Source organism: Telopea speciosissima, chromosome 9 (genome assembly GCF_018873765.1).
Source record: "Telopea speciosissima isolate NSW1024214 ecotype Mountain lineage chromosome 9, Tspe_v1, whole genome shotgun sequence".
NCBI classification, from domain to species: domain Eukaryota; kingdom Viridiplantae; phylum Streptophyta; class Magnoliopsida; order Proteales; family Proteaceae; genus Telopea; species Telopea speciosissima.
The window spans coordinates 3500705-3522377 of NC_057924.1; the positions used below are offsets into that span (position 1 = coordinate 3500705).

The 21673-nt window shown below is 37.7% G+C and overlaps 1 protein-coding gene and 1 long non-coding RNA gene across 2 annotated transcripts; one reads left to right on the plus strand and one right to left on the minus strand.

Annotated features, from left to right (window-relative positions):
• The first annotated feature begins 4508 nt into the window (after positions 1–4508).
• Positions 4509–21149, plus strand: LOC122640879 (protein-tyrosine-phosphatase IBR5-like). Its single transcript, XM_043834148.1, has 5 exons — positions 4509–4874; positions 9905–10004; positions 16424–16481; positions 16581–16687; positions 20753–21149. Exons 1-5 carry the CDS (start codon positions 4638–4640, stop codon positions 21049–21051), a joined length of 801 nt encoding a protein of 266 aa, XP_043690083.1. The 5' UTR covers positions 4509–4637; the 3' UTR covers positions 21052–21149.
• LOC122640880 lies at positions 20455–20771 on the minus strand. The gene is made up of 2 exons (XR_006329770.1): positions 20598–20771; positions 20455–20531 (listed from the first exon to the last, which is right to left on the minus strand). It is a non-coding gene; the product is annotated as an uncharacterized LOC122640880 (long non-coding RNA).
• Positions 21150–21673: the final 524 nt, after the last annotated feature.

A 21673-nucleotide genomic window follows, 5' to 3' on the forward strand; every position in this document is an offset into this window, starting at 1 on the left:
TCCTTGAGCACCATGGTCGATGTAGTATATGGATCGTTATTCTCTGTGGAGAGTGTGGCCCTTATATGTGCACAAGGGCCAATGAAAATGCATGTGTTGGCATCATGAGGGGGGCGGCACAATTATTTTGCGACCTTTGTGTCTTCATGTGGATGGTACAATCTTCCATAAAGAACTTTCTTCCATAGTATATACTCCACAACTGATGTGGAATTATTTCATCTTACCATGCTTAACGACAACATGTATTGGTTGGTTACCAATGAAAAATTGGCACATGATTGAATTATCATCAACCAGAAGGTAGCTATAAATATTCATTTTTAAGGGGGATAAACCACATACCAAACTCAGCCTATATGTCATAAATCACCGATATCTCAACTTACAAATGCTTATACAATAAACTAAAAAGGATAAGGTGCACATTTGGTTTCAATTCTAATTCTTAATTATGGATGGTAAGTATAATTAAAGGAGTGACGTGCATATTTAGTTTCAATTATACAGGTCAATGTCTATAATTAGGCCAAAATTTGAGAATTGGTCTAATTATCCAATTCTAAAGGTACACAAGAAAGCAATTATGGGGAGGCATTCTCGACAATCTTATGTGAAAGGCTTAAAAGAGAATGAATTGAACACATTTTAATAGGGGCATTTCTGTCATCTCACAATTAAAACAGAAAGAAAATAAAAGAAATTGAGGAGGGGGGATTGGCATTTTGTCATCAACCCAATGATAAGAGAAGAATTAGAGAAACAAATAATGCATTTAAATGTAATTTTCCAGTTATGATTATTGGAGCCATAAATCAAACTATGAGAACTGCCCATAATCAATGGAAAGGCTGGCAAGCTGCCAAGGTGTCTAGCATGTGTCATCGTCTCTCCTCCCTCTTTAGAAAAGACCCCTCTTGCCCTTGTGTTCAGTACTGTGATTGGTGAATGTCGCTAGCTAGTTTATCGAAAATTGGCAACATACCCAACCCTCTCCCTACATAGTTATAATATGTAACTGAGTGTTTCGTAGCGTATGCTAACGCCTCCCTATGTCTATCTCTCTCCTCACACAATAGGGGCATGTATATCATTTCATCGAAGAGAGGCGATATATAGACATAGGGAGGTCCCAGCGCATGCTACGCAGTCTAGTAGTGTTCTTTCTCTCATATATTAAAATTCACATTAATTTATTTATTTTTTAAATGAATACATCATACATCTATGATTGAAAATGGACAAAAGGAAAATCGCAAGACAACTTCAGTTATGAAAAGAAAAAGTGCATCATCATAACAACAAAGACGAATATTGAATTTTTTGTTTTTTTTTTTCAGTACGAACGAATATTGGATTGAGAATATAGTAATTTGTATGCAACGATCATTGCTTATGTCTATTGATCCATGTTTATGCTTTTGTCTTTCAAAATATCCACTTGTAATAGGATATGGTATCAATCTCTATCGATTTTGATTCAAAGTATAATCGATCAATTCAGATCCAAATTTTAAATCTTTGGCGGTTTTCTTAAGTATTATTTCCCAGTTTCTCCGCGGCAAGACAGCATTACAACCATCATTTTAAAAGTCATAGTGGTTATTGGCTGATTCAAACATGATCGGTCCTAATTCTAGCCGATTCTAGGAGTTTTTGAGACCAATTTGAGTTGATTCTAATCCAATCCAATCCAATATGGATAGGGAGTCAATTCGACCCCGATTCCAATTTCAAGCACAAACAAGTAATGCCACTATGATAAATTGTTAAGACAAGAATGTGCATACATGGTTGCTACAAAAATTAATAACAATCCCAAATTTGACATCCGACCAATCCACAATATCTCCTCCCATCCGACATTTTATATACTATATCGTTGACTACACTAGGTCGAAACAAACCATTCTACCCCCTTCCAAAAAAAAAAAAAAAATACCAATACCATTGATTTTTTTATCATTTTACCCTCAAGTAATACCAATACCATCGATCTGTATCAGTATTTGCCGATAACAACAAGGGTGACCATTTGGACCACTAAATGCAAGGCCAGAGATCCAAAAATATTTGAGATACAATCCAAAACCATTCAGACCACTAGTAAGGGCTGAGGCCAGTTTCCACTTCATAACAATAACCTAGGCAAGACGAGCCAGGGGGGAAACATTTTATTTATAAGGAATACTTGTTGTAATGAAAGTTACTATTAAAAAACACATTTGTTTTTCTCTCATTTCATATGCCTATTTTAATAATGATATAATGACAAGTAATTTTCTTTGTTTTCTTTTTGTAGAACGAAGGCTATTCATTTAAGGGCGCCCAATGCCAAGCAAAGGAAAACAAGGTACATAAAACAGATAGAGAGCATGATAATCACAATGCATGGATATACAGTATCCAAAACCAAAGAGTGGAAGTTGACCTAGTCTCACATGCCATTGACTGGATCATCCAGGCTAGGGGATGAGACATAACCATTTCCCTAGATAAAAAGCGGTAGACACAACTAAATTAAGTGCATGCACATGTGCGCCAAAAAATGGGGCCCAATACATGCTGAAAAGATCAACACCAAATTGCCCATGCATGCCGACACGCTACCACAGTATACTTCCAAACAGATTTGATGGATTGGCAAAGGTCTGCTGGATCGACGAGTGGAGCATTGACCAACAGTAAGAAGACCACCAGAATAGTTGCCACAACCTACTTTCGAATAGATCTGCAAAGATCTGCTGGATCGACGAATGAAACTTCATTTGGTGACAGGAGAGGGATGGTAAAGATTGAACGACGGTTGGAGCCTCGGAGCTGACGATAACCACGGTGCCACCAGCACACGAGTCGACAACACCTGCAAACACATAAACATAGAAAAAAGAAATACCTCTCATGTTTGGAAGCCCCTAGGCGTTGTCCACAGAGAGCCCATAAATTGAAACCCAAAGTTGAAGAACAGACACTGCGTTTGTTTGCTGATGAGGGCTAAAAACCATAACCAATTGCAGAACTGATGCCCACAGGGTCAGGGGCAAAATGGATAGGGCAGGATGGGGAGCTTCAGGGGAGGGGAAAGGGAAGGGGGAGGTGGAGGGTGATGAGCCATGAAAGGGGGAATGCTTTCCCAAGCATGTTCGTCGTCATCGTGGTCGACATCATCATCGATGGTGCTTTCAAGGATCATGGAGGAAGGAACAGTAGAGGAAGGATAAGGTATGGATTACAAACACTAAGGCGGAGATGATACACGGACAAACAGTAGAGAAAATTACATGCACAAATGGTGGAAAAACCTAGAAATCCTTCTAGCAATAGCCTTGCATATTCAAAATGAGACGCTCAAGGGCATCCTAATCAGGAGTCAAGGCTGAAATTAGCGAAAGATAGGCAACAACCAATGAAAAAGATCGATCAATCGATCAATCAAACATTCGAAGCCCTGGGCGAATAAAAAACCGATGTTGTTATCGCGCTTTCAAAGTCTCAGGCTCTTGAGACGAAGCACTCCAATCATTCATGAATAGAAAGAGCTTCACCGATCTTGGCGAATTAGAAATCAATGCTGTTATTGCGCCTTAAAAGCTGTTTCTCTCTCGAAGAGGGAAGCTTTACATTCCAGAAGTGCTGATAGGAGAAACCTTCACTTGGCCACCGTAGAGAATAGAAAGATGTAAGCACTATTCTGACAAGTAAGTTTCGAATATAAGGGAAAAGGTTCTTTGAGCCATTTTAGGAAGATATGCTAGCACATCTATGTGTATCTCTCTCATCTTCACATGAAATGTCATCGCTGCCCTCCAACTATTTTGTGGCATCTTATAGGTGAGCTTCTCTTTGCTGCTTGCTCTAAAAACCCTCTCCTTTATTTTGAATTTTTTTTTTTTAATCTCCCATATTAAATAGATTTTATAAAAAGATAAGAGCAATCAAAAAAGAAGGTTACAAGTTTTAACTTCATCATTTTTTGTGACAACAAAATGTATCAATGTTAATATGAGTTCGGTTCCTCTACGCGTACATGCAAATGCACGTACATGTAAGAGGCAATGACCTGTGCTATTTTTGCTATTTACAAGGGGAAGAGGGATATTTATGAAAACAAAATAAACATGTGATTGATTTAAAGGTGTCTTCATGATATATTATCTGGTAAAATAAAGAAATGCACCCTTGTTTATAAATGGGAATTGAGAAAAGGGAAAATGTGCTGCCCTTGTACAGACTCCTTATACCTCTCACATGATAAAGAGGGGCTCACAGTGCATCTTCTCTCATATTTTGATCGTGTGGGCCTTATTTGAATCCATATGGATGATATTATTTTCTTATCTCTTATTGGTGAAGCGTGTAGAAGGAAACCTTCCCCTTATCGGTGTCCGATAAAGAAAACTCATGATACCAATCTGACAAGTAAGATGTAATCTAACTGATAAGAGGGGCAAAAAGTACGCATGTGACCGGGTTCGAGGCATCTGTTCGTAGAGTTTTTCCATCCGAATTGCCAGTCATCAGTTTTCAGCCGTACTCGGTTTTTTGTTTCGTCTTCGCACACGAAAACGCAGAACCTTGTGCTGTGGTATATCGATCATTAAAGGGTTGTTTCTGTAATCAATCTGTAGTGATTAATCATGAGGAAGAGGGAGAGAGAGAATCCATGCGGGGTTTGTGGGCATTATCACAAATATGAAGAAGGGGAAGTTTGTGGGATTTGTGGTCATCGGATCCCTGCTTCATCAGAGAAATTGGGATTTCAAACCAGTGCTTTCCCCTCGGAAATATTGCCGGAGTTTCTCTACTTGGGCAGCTACGATAACGCATCTCGAGCTGAGCTTCTCAAAACTCAAGGGATCTCTCGTGTGCTCAATGTGAGTTTTTCTTTTCTCGGTTTTTACTATTAGTGTCTTTGATAACTGAACCGTTCATTAGCGGATTGGTTTCCGATCTAAAATCGCTGAAGTTTGAGTGAAGAATTCTGATTTTCAGTAACACACCTCTCCCCCACAGTATAAAAAGAAAAGAAAGTTATATGAATATTCGTACAAATTTCGTGGGGATTTTATCTGATTGAATTCGAGGTCTGAGTGTGCAAAAACTTCCTTAAGTGTTTGCTTTTGTATTCAATGATAGGTGGGTGAGTTGAAAGTGGTATAAACTGGTGCTCGGATTGTTCTGAGGACCAGCACTCTTGGCCAGTCACCAGTAATGGAACCGGTTCAGGAATGGATATTTAGGATTTTTTGAGTCAAGACTTTCAGAACTTATTTACCTGAATTGAGACAATGGAAAAAGAAAAGAATTTCAAATTCTGTGTTGATCCCCAACCAAGAGCTCTCAGTGCATAAACTTCCTCTCTGTTTCATTGTTGATGTACTACTAATTCAACTGTTTTTTGACAAAGAACGGCAACCAGTGCTGAAAGTACATACTCTGCCCAAATCTTCTTTTTGTTTGCCCTCTAGTTCTAGGTTCCATATTGTTATCCATAAAGTCTGAAAGCACCATATTTTTTTTGTCTAGCAAGTACCTTAAGAGTGTTTATGCTCAGCTGCCTTAGTGCTATGAAGGCTGGAAGTTACGACTGTAGACAAACAAAACATTTCTGTGCTGTCAGTGGACCTATAGAAACTGAACCATTTAATTTTTTTTTTAAATTAATGAATAAATTTTTATTGAAAAGAAGGTAGGAAAGGGTCTACAAGTACCCATGAACATTCATAACCATATTATATTGTTTTATATCCCCTGTGTATATTAATGTCTTTAATGCCCTGATGCAGCAAGTTCATCAGTCATCAAGTTGGTACACCCTATTGGAATGAGAACTTCGGCGAGCACAAATAGACCTTGTAAAAGAATGTCTTTATGTTCAAGGGTCACTGATGGAATTGATCATCCATCCAATAGCTTTAAGCTAAAACTGATTCCCTTACACCTCCTGGTCGGCCACTAATAGAGGAAATGCTCAACCCAAATAGAACGTCCTATAGTTCTGTTGTAATTGAATCTGTTTCATCAATAGGGTTGAATGCACAAGGTCTAGGTGTGAACTCTCCTAAACTTGAAAGTTAGAACCGGCATAGTGGAGGTACCATGAAACAAGTGGATATCAACCTCCCTATTTCTTAAGAAGACCAAATGATGAGGCAATTTGAGGTTAAATAGTGTTTTTCTTGACAAAAAATCTTCCAGAAGCTTAATATCATCTTCTTCGTAAACCTAACACATAACACACACTGAGTGAACTAGATCTAACATATGAATAATCTTCGATGTGAAAGCAATAGGAGATTCTATTGCTGAAACTTAATTTCTCCATTCTCAAAGATCAAATGTTTAGATCTAATGCTCATGCAGCACCAGTCCCGATGCTACTGGGAGAATCACCGAAATCATTTAGGAAAAAGGGCTTCATTAATCTTTTCGACTTTCCATGCCAAGGATGCCTTCTTAGGAAGGTCTGCATGCAATTTCCCAATTGACAAGGTGATCTCTTTTAGATCATCTTCAACAAAAAGTCTCTTTTAAAATTTTCCAACTTTTTGCATGCTTCAGTAGGAGCGTTGATTGCTTGATAGTAACTTTGACCATGGTTGTTTTGATCAATTCAAGTATACAACCCTCTGTTATGTCATTCCTTTTCCATCTGTTTTTTTAACCTTTAATTGAGCTTATCTAAAACTGGGTCCCAGAAAATCCCGAGGATCATGGATACCCTACCTTATTTCAGTTAATACTCAAATTTTAGACCTTTTGTTTAGCTGGTTATTTTCTGTGTGCACCTTTAATGGATTCTAGTTCTACTATTTATAATGTAGAAAAGGTTCAATTAAGAACCATTATAGTAGGATCGATGACAGGTTGCAGCAGAACATCAGAATAGCAATAAACCAGAATTAGCAACTTAGGATGTAGAAAGCAAACCGGCCAACAGATGGCTACCAAACTTTGGTTGAGTGGGGGTGATGCTGATAAGGTCCTTTGCTCCAAATTACTGCCAATTCTGATGGTTGAATGTTGAGTTATGAAGAAGACTTGAAATTAGAAAACCAGTCTGGCCAGTAGTTAGGGAAACCAAACAGAGTCACTTGATGAGCAGGTTGAACTCTCTAGATGCTTTGAATATGGCCCCAATAGGTTCAATAGATGAAGAGATCTGAAGTCTTGAGGTTGCAGCAAAATCAGCAGAGAAACAGAGCCGCTGGGTGCAAGTCTTTCACTTGATTGGTAAGCAGCAGCAGCAATACTTGGTGATGATTGAGGAATCGATTCAGGTCTTCAAGGACTCTCCAGCAGCAGTAGTTGCAGACACAAGAGACAGCAGCAAGCACACTCGATTGGGAGCAGAGGAATAATAAAGAAGAGAAAATAGAATAGGAGGGAAGGATAACGAGATTCAGCTCTCACCGGCCAGGCTCTCTCAGCCCTAGGGTTTTTGGCTCTCTTAGCCAGGCCTCCCAGCCCTTCATGTCACAGCCGTTGGACAAGAGAATCTTTTGCTTCAAAGCAATTTTTTTTCATTCAATTATTCAAATCGTGGGGAATGGCTACAACAACCTTACAATTAATAGAGGGCTATGCTTGCACCTCAAGTTAAAAGAAAATAGAAACCTAATGAAAATAGAAACTAGGGTTTATAGTTCAGCCAACATGCAAGGAACAAAATTAGAAGCTAAGTATAATTAAAAATAGAAACTTAAGCCTACTTTCTAAATCTAAAATTAGAAACTACACTAAACTTCTAAATCCCCACACATAGACAAAATTGACCCTTCTAAAAAGTCTTCACATGATCTGGTCTTGGGCCCCACAGGATCTTCTAATAATATTTCACCAAGGCAAAATAAGGGGCTGTGGCACTGTTCACGTGAACAGTGTTTTGGCCTCTTTTACTTCATGTTTTGTCCTACATCAATTTATTCCTCCCGTTAAACGTATAACTGAAATTTTATTGAAACTCAGAATACAGTGTAGACTACAACAACAACATCAATAACTAAAGTTTTGCTGTTTCTTGGTAAATTGCTAATTGTGGCATGATTTCTGTAATTGAAGCTGGCCCTCAAAGGTTGTTTCTTGTATGATCTTTTATCCATTTCTACAATTTTCTAGTGTAAAACAAATGGGCAAAAGTTTTGACCTAGTATTGTGGGAGTTTTTTATTCGAAGATTCGCATGCCGTCCCGCATGCAGATTCTTTTGCATGCTGTCTCACAAAAAGTGAGGGCCCCACACGCCTAATTTATTTTTTGTTTCATCTATTTTGAAAATGTGGGCTCCACATAAATGATACCTTTTTCAGAACACAAATTCAAAACCAAATAGAACCATACTGTGTGTGTAACAATTTCCACTGTATCCCAGAAAGAAAAAAGAGAAATCCATTGGAATTCCCTGATCCGTGGTTCTTGTTGATTTTGAAAGAATGTTTGGAGCAGAGACGAGTTTGGAAATTGAGGCCTGTGGTATGGGTCCACAAAGTTCAACATGGGTTGGGCTAGAAAGGCAAAAAATCTAATTTAGCAGCCAAACAAAATCTCCACCCATGGTGAATGGGATCCCATTCACCATGGAGTGGGAGAGGGCGGGAATAGGTATCGGGAGGGTATTTTGAAACATATTAAAACCCTAGGATGGTGGGTGAACCGTCCTCTATGGATGGAGGAAAACTGTAGTCCTACAAAATAAATTTGACATTCTTGTTGATTTCCTATATTGTCAATTCAAGTCATTTCTGCTAAGAAGATGAACGTAGAAGTGTTCAATGCTACAATTATTCTACAGCTTCCTCAAGAAAGCTGTTTATTGGGAGTCTGCAAAAGTTGCAGCTTTTGCTTAAAATTGAAATTAGAGAATCCTTGTTTTGCAGCTTCTATGTTTATTCTGATATCTTACCCAAAAAAAAAAAAAGTTTGCTCTGATAAATTCATTTCATGTTCTGTTCTTTTAAGTTATTTACTTTGGTGGCAATAATCTTATCGGCTTTAAATCTTGATTTTCAATGTCACTACCGGCTCTGTTTGTTTCGGCGCTTATTTTGAAAAATTGTACATATACAATTTTACATTGTTTTTCACACTCCCATGAACTATCTTTCTCCTCTCAGTATGATAAGACATCTCTACCCCCTTGTTTTGAGAAGGAGAGAGATAGACACATGGGAGTACCATAGGCCACACTCCCAGATAGAAAACTACTTCCCATAAGATTATTCTCTCTCTCTCTCTCTCTCTCTCTTGTCATTTCATCAACCAGGACCACTACACAAACTTTAATGCACAATGATGGTTGAAGAAGGGGAAGTAAAAGCAATGGCTTTCCCTTCAAACCAATGATAAAAATCCTACCTATTCCAAAGAGGTGCTTTGGTTATAAATTGTCAAAAATACGATTGCCTAGTGAATGGCCTCAGGTCTCTGCCTGCAATTAGCAAATGCAGCTAGCCTTAGCCTTCAATCTTCCATACTACAAGGTGTCAATTTAGAATCGAAATTCAAATAGAAATTGAAACATCGGTTTAAAACCAAATCGAATTGTGCTAAAAAAAGTTAGTTTGATTTTATTTTTAGAAATTGAAATTGTATTTAATTCGCTTTTGATTTTAGATTTTAGATTAAAATCAACGGTTTAAATCAAACCAAATAAAATGTGATCTATAAATCGAACCTAAATCATACTAAGCAGTAAAAGACTAAAGGGTAATTTATGAAACAAATTTACATTCTGATTCTGGACTATTATTTCATCTCTATTAGTGCATATGGTGTTTCCTCCTTTGGTGAAGCTGGTTGTACATTATTGATTCTTATGAGTTTTTTGTTTACTTCTGTATCTTAAATCTATTCTGGAAACAGAAGATCCTGGTATATTCTTATATTTATGGTTCTGTGATATGCAGACTGTACCTGCTTGTCAAAATCTATACAAGAACTCCTTTACTTACCACTGCCTCCAAGATGAAAAAATTTTACCATTTGATGACGCAATTCAGTTTTTAGGTATGTTCCCTTGGATGATTTCAGATATGGAGTGATGGTTTTTTCATGTGGTGTGAGAATACATGAGTATATGAATCACTTTGTGGATTTTTTTTGTTATATTTATTTATTTTTTATATTTTCATTGCATATTATTGAGGGTTTTGGTAATTGATGTGTCATCAACTAATGACTTCATCTTCCATGTAATTGTAGTCAAGGATTTAAGTATCGGTATCGGGTATCGTATCGGTCGGGCGATTTTAAGAGACGTATCGTATCGTATCGGAGATACGTATCGATCGGTGTAGAAACGCATGAAAATGATCAAAATACACATGGAAATACACTTTTGGACAATAAAAACAATATAAACAAGCAATTTGTGTCATATATCATGCATATATACTAAGAATTGTGAATAATCAATAACCAGACAAGTGCGGCACATTGAAATTGTTATAAAAGATTAAAAGATGATATTTCTTACATGTAAAGTCACTCAATTGCCATGAAGAATGTCGGGGTGGATCAAAGTCATGTCTGTAAGGGTCTTCAACAATAGGAGTGACTATTGTGATAGATTTTAGGGTAAATATATAATCTTCTTGGAATGTGATAGATCTATACATAATATAGTACATATATTATATACATTAGCATTTGTTTTAAATTTTAGAAGAAAATAAATAAAAAAATCATTTTAAAGAAGCAATTTTCGGTTTTGGGTAAAAAATGCAAAGAAACATGGATTTTGAACTCAAATCTTTGTAAATGTATACAAAGAATGCAATACTAAGTTAGTTTAACATATTCCCTTTGAATCATAACAAAAAAAATACCAAAAATCAAAGATTTAAACAAAAGAATCAAGTTTTTTTCAAAAAACCTACCTTGCCCTTCAAGAACACCTTTTGATTTCGAATGTGGGCTGTTAGATGCAACAAATGATGAGATTTCACCTCCTTTAGGATCGTTTTTGGCAAAGGAATCAAAGCCCTCAACAAATCTTTGGCAAAAACCAAGTTTAAAGATGTTTTTTTATGGTTTCTCAAAGCTGGAACTGTTTTTTTTCTGCCAGCCTGCTCCTGCTCGAGTTTTCTGTTTTGAGAAGACTTGGGCCCATGTGGTTTTTAAGCTGCTGATACGTATCGAGACGTATCGAGACGTCTCGATACGTCTCGATATGTATCGTTATTTCAAAAATAATAAAATAATGGTTTAAATCATGTCTCGTCTGTATCGATACGTATCGATCGTATCGTATCGTATCGATATGTATCGGTCGATACATACCGAGACATTCGAGACATTTGCATTTTAAAAAAAAAAGATACGTCTCGACCTGTCTCGTCTCGGCCATGACCGATACCGAGACGTATCGGCCGAGACGATACGATACGCTCCGATACTTAATTCCTTGATTGTAGTTGATGGATATGAACTGCATTGGATTGAAAATAATTAAGAATGATATGTTTAATTGGTCGGATGACCTGAGTTACCACTGTGCCTGCAAATATGGATCTTTTGTTTTTATGTAACTTTGGATACAAAGAATTGCATAGAGTTATTCTTGCTGTTGGGTTTTGCATGAGAGGAGGCTTGCAGTATTCTTTGCTGTTGATTCCAGCAATTTATGACTGGGTTTCAGAAAAAAGGTTGTACTAGAGGTTGTTTTACTACTTAATGATGACGTAATGTTAACTAAATGTATGTCAACCCCTGGTATTTACTTTCCGTATTTTTTTTGTGTGGTTGTCCTGTAGACGGTGGTTCATTGTTAGGGCCCTTCTTTCCTTGATTGGTTTTTTTCTGATCTACTAATGCATAACCGAGCATGTATATTGTATCACTACGTTTCATGTCTGGTTGCAAAATTTTTCATATTTTTATCCATTAAGATGAACTTGTGCATGGGAGCTTTCTGTTTTCAGGTCTCTTGTGATTCTAAGGATTTATATCTTTTTAGTTCCTGTGTTTAGGGATGTAAATGGAGCAAATATGGAGCGGATACACCAGTATCCGAATTAGTATCTGATTAGAAATCCGATATCCGATGGGTATTTCGTATGAGTTTCCAAATTCATGTACGCCAGGGATTTGGATATCCATATTCGAATCTGATTTAAAGTAGCTAGTCTGAAGGCAACGGTTGCTGGAAAAATAACTTTTGAGATAGTTTTTCCTACTGGGGCAGATATTATAGCTCTGCGTACGAAATGCTCTTCCTTTTTTAAAATATGTAACTATTAATAAAAAAGAAAAGATATTATATAGCAATTTTTATTTTATGGAAATATAGATTAATATAGAATATATAATACATATTAAGCACTTGAGTTATAATCGGAGCGGATGTCATCAAAGCAGATACATCAATATCTGAATTTGTATGATTGTATCCAACTAGAAGGTATCCTTATTCACATCCAATATCCAACTATTGGTATAGATGGAAATGGATCCGAATGTGAAGCAGTAAACGCTTTCTTGGACTAGACGAACCCGTTTGGAAGCCCAAACCGAGATGAACTGGGTCCAAATCTGGTTTCGGTCCAGTAGGATATGTAGGCATTAATTTGGGGTTATTTATTAAACTCTGTTGATGTTTGTTTCTGCGTCATCCATATTTTCAGATCTGGCTTCCTTGTTTTCTGGTTTGACTATACTTGTTCCATTGCAGAACCTTAAACCCCATTCTTTTAATTTTCCTGGCTCTGAATTAGTTACCAGGTCTGGGCGATTCCACTCGTAAAGTTTCACCCCTGACATTTCCTTGCGCAGTTACAGCTCCATATGTGGAGTAGGTTACCGCTGGTTGTTTGATCCGGAGGTTGAAGACAACCTGGGTGTGTTATTTTACTTCCTGATTCACCAAGCAACCCTTATTTGTTAAATTTATTTCTTTTTTAATCCTAAGACCATTCTAATTACCAGTCACTCCTTTTCCTTCAAATTAGTTTCCTTGTAGGGATTTTAAACCCCAAGCAATGGGGGTGGTGGGCATGTATGTAGCTTGATCTTTGTTGAGTTAGTGTCAAATTATGTTGTTTCCTATTATTTCTATGGAGCCTTTTTTATATATCACCAAGGTCTTTATTGATTTTTATCAATATTGGCCTTCAGTGCTGATCTTTCTTGGATGGATTTTGGCCCACTTTTGATTTGTTGAATTCATTAGTTCTATATAGCTGATGACAGTCAATTCAGCTATTGCCTTAAAACCAGCTTGTACTTGGTGTTGCCATATGGGGCCTTGAAAGAGTGTTTTATTAATCTACCACACCATCTAAGTTACAAAGATAATTTTATCCATGGCATGTAACACCTCTTGGAGAGTGAATTAAGGTGTTAACACATATTTTTAAAAATTATTTTAATGTATGAACTGGTCTAGCCTTACATTTTGCTTTTGCGGACCTGCTTCCCAATGTGATAGGACCATTTAGTCTTGCTTTTAGTCACCTGGTTGATACTTGATAGTGCATTTATGGATCCTTTTCAGCCAATTTTTGCATTTTTGCCACCTATGCACTATGGTACTTGTCTAGGTATTTCATTATCTGGGAATTGTTGCTCATGAATTTTTGCATTAAAATAGCAGTAGCTGTTATATAGTAATAGAAAGTTTTGATAGCAAGCATTTATTTGGCCTTGGCCGGGCCTGAGTAGGTTAATCTATTGGCATTCTGCCCTCACCACCTACCAAGAAACTAGTAAAAAGTTTCACCAAGAACATACTTTTAGCTTGATTCTTCCATCATCTAATATCTGCTGCCTCATGCTCGAGAGATGGACTACAAAGGTGCTTGAGATGTCTTAGAACTGATGCAGATAAATCACATAAATGGGCTTATTTTGTTAAAAATAAGCTTTGGATTGGGTTATGTATGTGTTGGGCCTTTGATCCAATGTGTTTTCATTGATTGGGCCACTTTAATGGGCCTATAATATGAGTAAAGGCTAGGCATACATGATTAGTTAGTTAAATGTATTTTTTTTCTTTATTTTAATTGTTATTGAGTGTTTTTTTTTTTGGGGTGAATAAAAGAATTCATTCCCAAAGATGAAAAATACAGCCTGCCCTCAGCTAGGGGGAAAGAGAACAAGTAATACAACTTACAAGACCCTGCTTCACAAGGGAGAGGGGAGGCGAGGGACTGTAAAAGAGAAAAGGGGAGGCCCCAAGCATCATTAATCAACCTATTTCTAGGGGTTTCAGCATAACGAGCAGGGGTGATTGCTCGCTTAGCTCTAACATCAAAGATAATGGAATCCCAAATCTGCTGAAAGGATCTGGACTTGGAGGTCCATCTTCGGTGGTTTTGCTCGAGTTAGATGTGAAGGATAGTGGCACTGAAAGCAAGCTGACTCACCGAGTCAACAATATTTACCTACAAGTGTCATATCCACACAGATCATTCTCTCTCGAAGGGCAAAATCCATTTTTTGCGAAGCCAGCATTTGGTCAGAAGACTGGCCCAAACAGAGGAGGAGAATGGGCAGTCAAAAAGGAGGTGATCCACATCTTTTGAGGCATTCCAACAAAGGCAGTACTGGAGGGAGACAGGAATTTGTGTCTGAAGTAGAAAAGCTTGAGTAAGGAGACAACAAGAGAACACGCTCCAAACAGTGAAGCTATGAAGAGGGATGTGTCTCTTGAACTAGACCAAATTGCGCCAAGTTTTCACTCATTTACGAGTCCTAATGAGATCCCAAGCCAACTTTGCAATGAAGAGGCCCAATGAAGATACAAACCAGATGACAATATCACCACTCCCCCTGATCCTCCTGGGGATACTCTGCAGAGCATTCCAGATGGCAGTCAAGGAGGGGGAGGAGGGAGGGGAGGCCAACCATCATGCTGCTGGGTGCCTGGATATCAACAATCAAATCCATCTTGTCAAAGCCAGAAGTGTAGAGGACTCTAGCAACCAATCAAATGGAGAACTCCTTGGGGGTGCCAATTATCAAGCCAAAGCCTAGTGGAGGTATGTTGAAGGATGACCAGTGATCTGGACCCAAATACACTAGAGTGTCCAGGTTCATTATGCACATGTTGCACATGGGATTATGCTAAGATTTTATTTCCATTCTTATAATGATCTTTAATTATAAATAAAGTATGGTTGCCTCTGTCTTCTTGACAAGCCAATCTATTCGCTTTTCTCAACTTGATATCAGAGCTAATCCTCTTTTCTTTTTATTTTTACAAAAAGGGTACTCGTTGCCGTTGCCGAGGCTTCGGCCTCTTGGTTCAGCATGGTTGACTGAACATGTGACCATGCATGTCGCACCATGCTAACCATCCCTGACCACTGACCACCAACCACCGCCATCAACCACTGCCGCCATGGTGTTTTCCGTCAGTGCCACCTTTGCGGCCTGTGTCACCCTCATCTACTGGCTATGATGTATAGTGCAGAATGTTGGGCAATTAAGAAGCGTCATATAGATAACTAAGTGTAGCGGAGTTGAGATATATGTGTGGCAAAACTAGGAAGGATAAAGTTAGGAATGACCATATTAGAGCTGAGTTGGGAGTTGCGCTAATACATGATAATATACGAGAGAGTCATTTGAGCTAGCGTGGTTGTGTTCAATGGAGGCCTTGGCATGCTCCAGTACGGAGGAGTATAAAGAGAGCCAGGGGAAGGCCAAAGATAACCTTAGGAGAAGTGGTGAGGTAAGACATGCATAGCTTAAGCCTTGTATCTTATATGATTTCGAATAGAGCTGATTGAAGAGCAAGCAAGTATCCATGTAGCCCTCCCCATTTAGTTGGGATAAGGCTATGATGTTGTTGTTGTTTGTATTCTATGCTTTTATGCTTACAAATACATTTTTCGTCATTTAGCTCTATTGCTCGTATGATATATATCACATTTGCGTGTGTCCCTATTTTTGTATCTATACTATTCAGATCCATCTTGGAGCATATAAGTTGTGGTTTTCTTTTCTATCCTTTTAAGTAGTTGTCAACATTTCAGTCATATCTATGACTCCCTTTCAAGGCCTTACCTACGATCTTTTTCTTGAGGATCCTTGCCTTCAAAGACGAGAGTATACTTATGTCTCCCCCTCAACCCCCCCCCCCCCCCCAAAACAAATAAATAAATAAATAAAAAAGAAACTAGAGGGTAGTTTGGAGTAGACACTTCATCTTCAGAATCTCCTATATGTAGCTTTTGTCTAGTTGTCTATGCTCAATTGTTATACTGAAGTCATCCTTTGTCTGACACATCCCTGAAATTTTCACACAGCAGGTGCAATTTTTTGCCTTAACAGATAGAAGTGACATTTGGATCAAATGTTTAGCATTATGCATGCATTTATGTATGCCCATATTTCTGATCCTGCCGACCAGGCTTAGATCTGGTTTTCTTTTGTGCGCGAGTTCAAATACATTGAGCTTATAAAGTTTGCTCCTTGTGCAGAGCAATGTGAAAAGGACAAGGCTCGTGTTCTAGTGCACTGCATGTCAGGAAAAAATAGGTTATTACTCAGGAGTTGCTTGTTGGCATTTATGGTCTTGAACTCTTGACTAATTAGTACTTATTTGGCTGAATTATCATTATTTGGTCTGCATAATAGGTCACCAGCTATTGTAATAGCATACCTGATGAAGTGCAAAGGATGGAGACTTGCTCAGAGCTATCAGTGGGTGAAAGAACGGAGGCCATCTGTTGAATTAACTTCAGGTTTGTATATTAACTCTGGGATAGATCTACTTATACATTTTGGTTCTTGAAATGATGCCAAGCATAAGATTGTTAAAAAAACAGCCCCCCTAAAAAAAAGGAACTTTTCCATTGATGAAAACAATTTGTTTCAAGGGTAAAGAACGTTGAAACATCATGCCACTGAGATTTTATATGTGATCTTTTGGAAGATTCTGATAAGTATGGGGGTATGTTTCAATCTTAGAGATGAACAAGCACCTGGGCATGTCTTGGTTCTAAAATTGTCGGTTGTGCCGCCTTGGCTCTTTAACATAAAAAAAGGGCATACTCAGTGCACAAGGCTCCCGCCACTGTGGGGTCTGGGGAGGATCATAATGTACGCAGTCTTACCCCTGCTTTCGCAGAGAGGCTGTTTCCAGACTCGAACCCATGATCACTTGGTCACAATGGAGCAAACTTTGCCATTGCACCTTGGCTCTTTAACATGATGGCTGGTATTAATTTGACTGGTGGAAACTTCAATGAAAGGAAATGGTCTGCAGTGTAGGAAATATGTCTTAGTTTTTTTTGTTTTTTTAAGTTGTGCCTTACATGGTAGCTTTGTAATGTTCATTCTTGTGCCACTTTGGGATTGGTCTAGTTTGGGTCAGATCCAATTTTTTTTTAATGGTGCAAGGTCAGGCCCAACTTCGGTCCTTTTATTTCGTGTCTGTATTAGTATTACATTTTTCATGTGTCTAGTGTAATACTATTCGGTCCCAAAAATTATCTGTTTTTTGCTTTTGCTCCAGGGTAAATCAGGCTTAACTTTATGTGAGGCCTTGTTTTTGTTTGCTTTTACTAGTTCTTCAATGGAGGATAAAATTTGCCAAATCTTTCCTACTTATGTGCCAAGTTTTGAGCCAAATCCGTCTTTACCTAATGTCAAGATAAAGCGAAGAAAAAAGGTGATAAAACAGAAAATTTGGGACAATTCTAGACCATTAAAAGTTAAAGGGAAAATGTACAATACAAGGTGGTCCATATGATTGAATTAGGAGCCAAAATTTGACATGTAACGAAGTCATGCTGTTCTCTTCCCTTTCAACAGTTTCGAATTGACAAGTTGGCATCCCACATGGAGTGCAGGAATTGCACTCCCCCTCCACTATGCTGGACTTGCTTCCATTTAATCCATTTAGTATCTACTTCCCTTTATTTTCTTTAGTTGGAAAGTTGATTGGTGGGATAGGTGTGAGACCCTCTGTCACATGGAGCACCCCAAGTCTGTCAGTTGGCAATGGATTGTAACTTGGTGACGGGCTAAATGATGGTGGAATTGGTGTCAAATAGATTTTCCCATTTCAAAGATACCCCTGTTGACTAAAGTAGTGGATATTAAATGAGATTAAAGCTTAGCAATCAATCTCCTATCCAGTTACCTTTTATAGTTTAGATTCTCTTCTTAGATAGTATGGTCCACTATTCCATTATGCTCTTGTTTGGGCTCCACCCAAGTCTGCAACTTGGCTGATGGTCTTATTGGGCCTTTTCTACAGAATTTTAGCATCTTAGCTAAATAGAGAACTTGAGAGAACACCTGGTTCAAGATAAGCTTCAATGTGTGGAATCAAGATTGCTGTTCTAGGAGTTATAGTTCTGTCACTTCCCGTGCATTCTACATTTCATTTCATTGCATTGTTCTTTTTTATGTTGAAAATTATTTGGCTCATTGGTTTTGGTGACATTAGAAAACAATTACTGCTTGAAAGAGTTCAATATATGTGATATGGATGTATTCGGCGCAAACTATGCCAATTTACGGATGGGCTACTAGTCGGCAGTTGAAATTGTAATTTGAGTTATTTAAATTTCTAAATTTAGAATCTTATTAGATTTGGGTTTTATTTGGTTAGAAATTATTTTTAGAAGTTGCTTTGTCTAGAATCATTGCAACTAAGAGATTGATTGTCTTTAGTTGGAAAGTTGATCTAATATTTTAAAACATTCATTTTGTGAAGAGGGTCACAGTGCATGTTGTTTTTTTCTCATTTGGTTTGGACGTTAACAGTGGATTGGAGGTTTCAATTTGGAAGATAATTGTTGTAGAAGAGTATGAAGTTTGAATATATTTTCTTTGCTTTAACTTTTGAGAACCTTTGTGAGTGTTGATAAAGATAGAATAACTTTGTGAAATGTAGGCTTTGACTGTGATCGAGGTAAGTTTCTTCATTATGTTGTAGTTGCAAACCATTATATATGATTGAACTTTCCAGTGTGTCCTATAAGAAAAAGGATTTGCGGACTTTTGCTTTTAGTATTAATTTGGCCTTAGAGTCTCTAAATGGTGGAAACATGACTCAACCACAAATGGATGGGGATAGTGATGTGATCCTGGGTTCTAAAACCCTTAAATTGGTTCATTTATGGGCCCACTCAGACAATCAAACCCACTTACAAGAGAACGGTGGCAATTCTGCACCTTATGTAAACAAGGGCAGGGGTCAAATTGTGAGAGAAATTATAAGTGAAGGGCTTTTCTGGGAACTAAAATAAAGGTGGGGAATCAAATAAACAAACATGGAAAGATGGGGCTTTTCTGTAAAAGAGATAAAAGGGCCTTTTAATAATAAGAAGGAAGCGTCTTCTTCCTCATGATTTAAATAGACCAGCGGTAACCCAAAGCTTGTTTCAGGTAACGTAATCACTCAAATCCAAGCTATTCAAACTAAAATTGTAGGAGTAGAATCTTAACCATCAGCCCTCATGAATCCAACCCACAACCATCCGCATCAGCAAACAGAATTGATTTTAAAAAAATGAAATCAGGGAAGGCGGTAGAACATGGTAAGTGGAGTTTCAGGTCTTAACCTCTCATTACAGGAGATGTTGTTGGGAATGAAATTCTAGGTATTAGGTTGCCTAGGGCAGAGAGGCTAACACCCAAAATCCCAACAAGAAAGGGGAAGCAACAAGGAAGATCTGTTTGAATTTGTGGACTGTTAGCATCGTTATTTGCAGGGATAGAAACAGTAAAGCAGAACAGTAGGGAAGAAAATATTAAAAGGATGGATGAAGTGGATAGAACCTGAAATAAGAAGAGAACAAGAACAGCAGAGGGAGGAAGAAGCTGCAGCAGTCAAACCACCTTAGGCTCTCACAAACCCAAGGTCAGTTTGAAAATTCATTCCAATCTAAAAAATCTGAATAATACGATGGTTCCAGAGATTATATAGACACTCAAAACAATCCTATTCCTATCCTGAAACTAAACTAAAGATGGAGTTCAAACAAACCCTAATTCATACGTAAGCTCAAAGAGACTCTGAGTCCTACTTTGGACTCCTACTCTGTGTGCTATTTATGACTCTAAGATAAAGAGAAATAATAAAAATAAAAAAGCAAATTACATAAATCTCCAATTAATGCTAATTAACCCAACATCTAACTGCATCTGATAGACTCTAATTGTAATTATTTTCTTAAGGAAAATTCTAATTTTGTAATCAAATTTTCTATATAGGGTAGATATTATTCAAAAGAAAATTCTCGATTCAACTATTTTGTAAAAAAATGAGCTGCACTAGATTTAATTTTGCTTTTTGTTGATATCCTTCCAACACTTTCCATCTCTTTAAATTGTAGGTGGCTTAAATGGAGTTTATGCTCTGTATATCCTGGGAGGGAAGTAAAGTCTCAATATTTTCCTTAAATATGGAGATATGATATAAAAACTAATCTTTCAACACCTTATTGGGAATTCATGTTTGTTGTTGCAAGGGTATTTTATTTCTATTTATGATTTCTGAGTTCAGGATCAAGGGTAGCTACTAATCAGGTTTAGCGCTTAGGAATGGCCAACCTTTGGCTTAATGCAGTGCACCTTGTACAATTTACGTGTTGTTGGAGCCAGTTTCCAGGATTTAGTGTTCCTAATCACTTTGTTCACAGTTAGCTCTGGATTGTCGTCCCTTTCCCTTCCCAAAATAATGGGATGATTGATATTACAGATAATCTATCTGGGTTGCTGGTATTTACCACATTGGAGTTTCTGTTGCTCATAATCTCCTTATTCTGAATTTTTTTTTTGTCTTTGAATTGTAGCTGTCTACCAGCAGTTGCAGGAGTATGAGCAGAAGATCTATGGACAGATTGAAAACAATCCAGCCTTACCAGTCTTCCAATTTTCAGAGACACACCCTTTTGTCTTCAATTTCCCTAAAGCTAATGATCCAGTTCCACTCCCTGTTTTCAATATGCCTGCTGCAACCTCCCTTTTTAACCGTCCTACTGTGAACTTTCCTCATGAGTTTACTTTTGGAGCTGGTCAGACTGAGAAGAAGATGCTTGATGTTTGTCTCACCCCTCCAAATGGGAATGATACATTTATGGATGGCTCATGATTTCAACTGGAGCTTCTGCATCAATGAATTTTAGTCTGAAGTCGGAACCCTGTTGGAACAAGTTTATATCCAGATTTTAGGATATGAAGAGGAGAAAAGGAAAAAAGGCTCCTTATGTTGTCAGAATTGAATCCTCCACACTATGCAAGGTCTTTTGGAGTCAATGTTCTGGAAGTGCGATATCTCATTCACTAATTCCTTTGTTTATATGAGATGACACTGAATGGGTTTTAAACTTTGGTACTTTCTATAGAGAAGAGATTGCATAAAAAAATTGTTTTAAAAAAAAAATGTTTGTAAATATATAATTTGTGCCAAGCTTGTCCTTCTACCCTCAACCGTATCAGGACTTGAGCAGAACTTCTCATTAGGTGTTTTGTTCGTCTCCATGATGTGAATGCTTTCTATAATTTCTGCAGCTTAGTTTAATAGTGTAAATATTCTTTCTTATCACTACTGCGTGTCACGTATCATTTCTCACAGAATGATCTTAACCCCTTCCCCACATCAAAAAATAAAATGAGTTAAGCATCCATTACAGTTGGTGATCTACTTACTACTCAGTCATGGTAAAACCATTTAATGTTTTTCTATAAGGTGTTCATCTCTACCTGTAATCTTG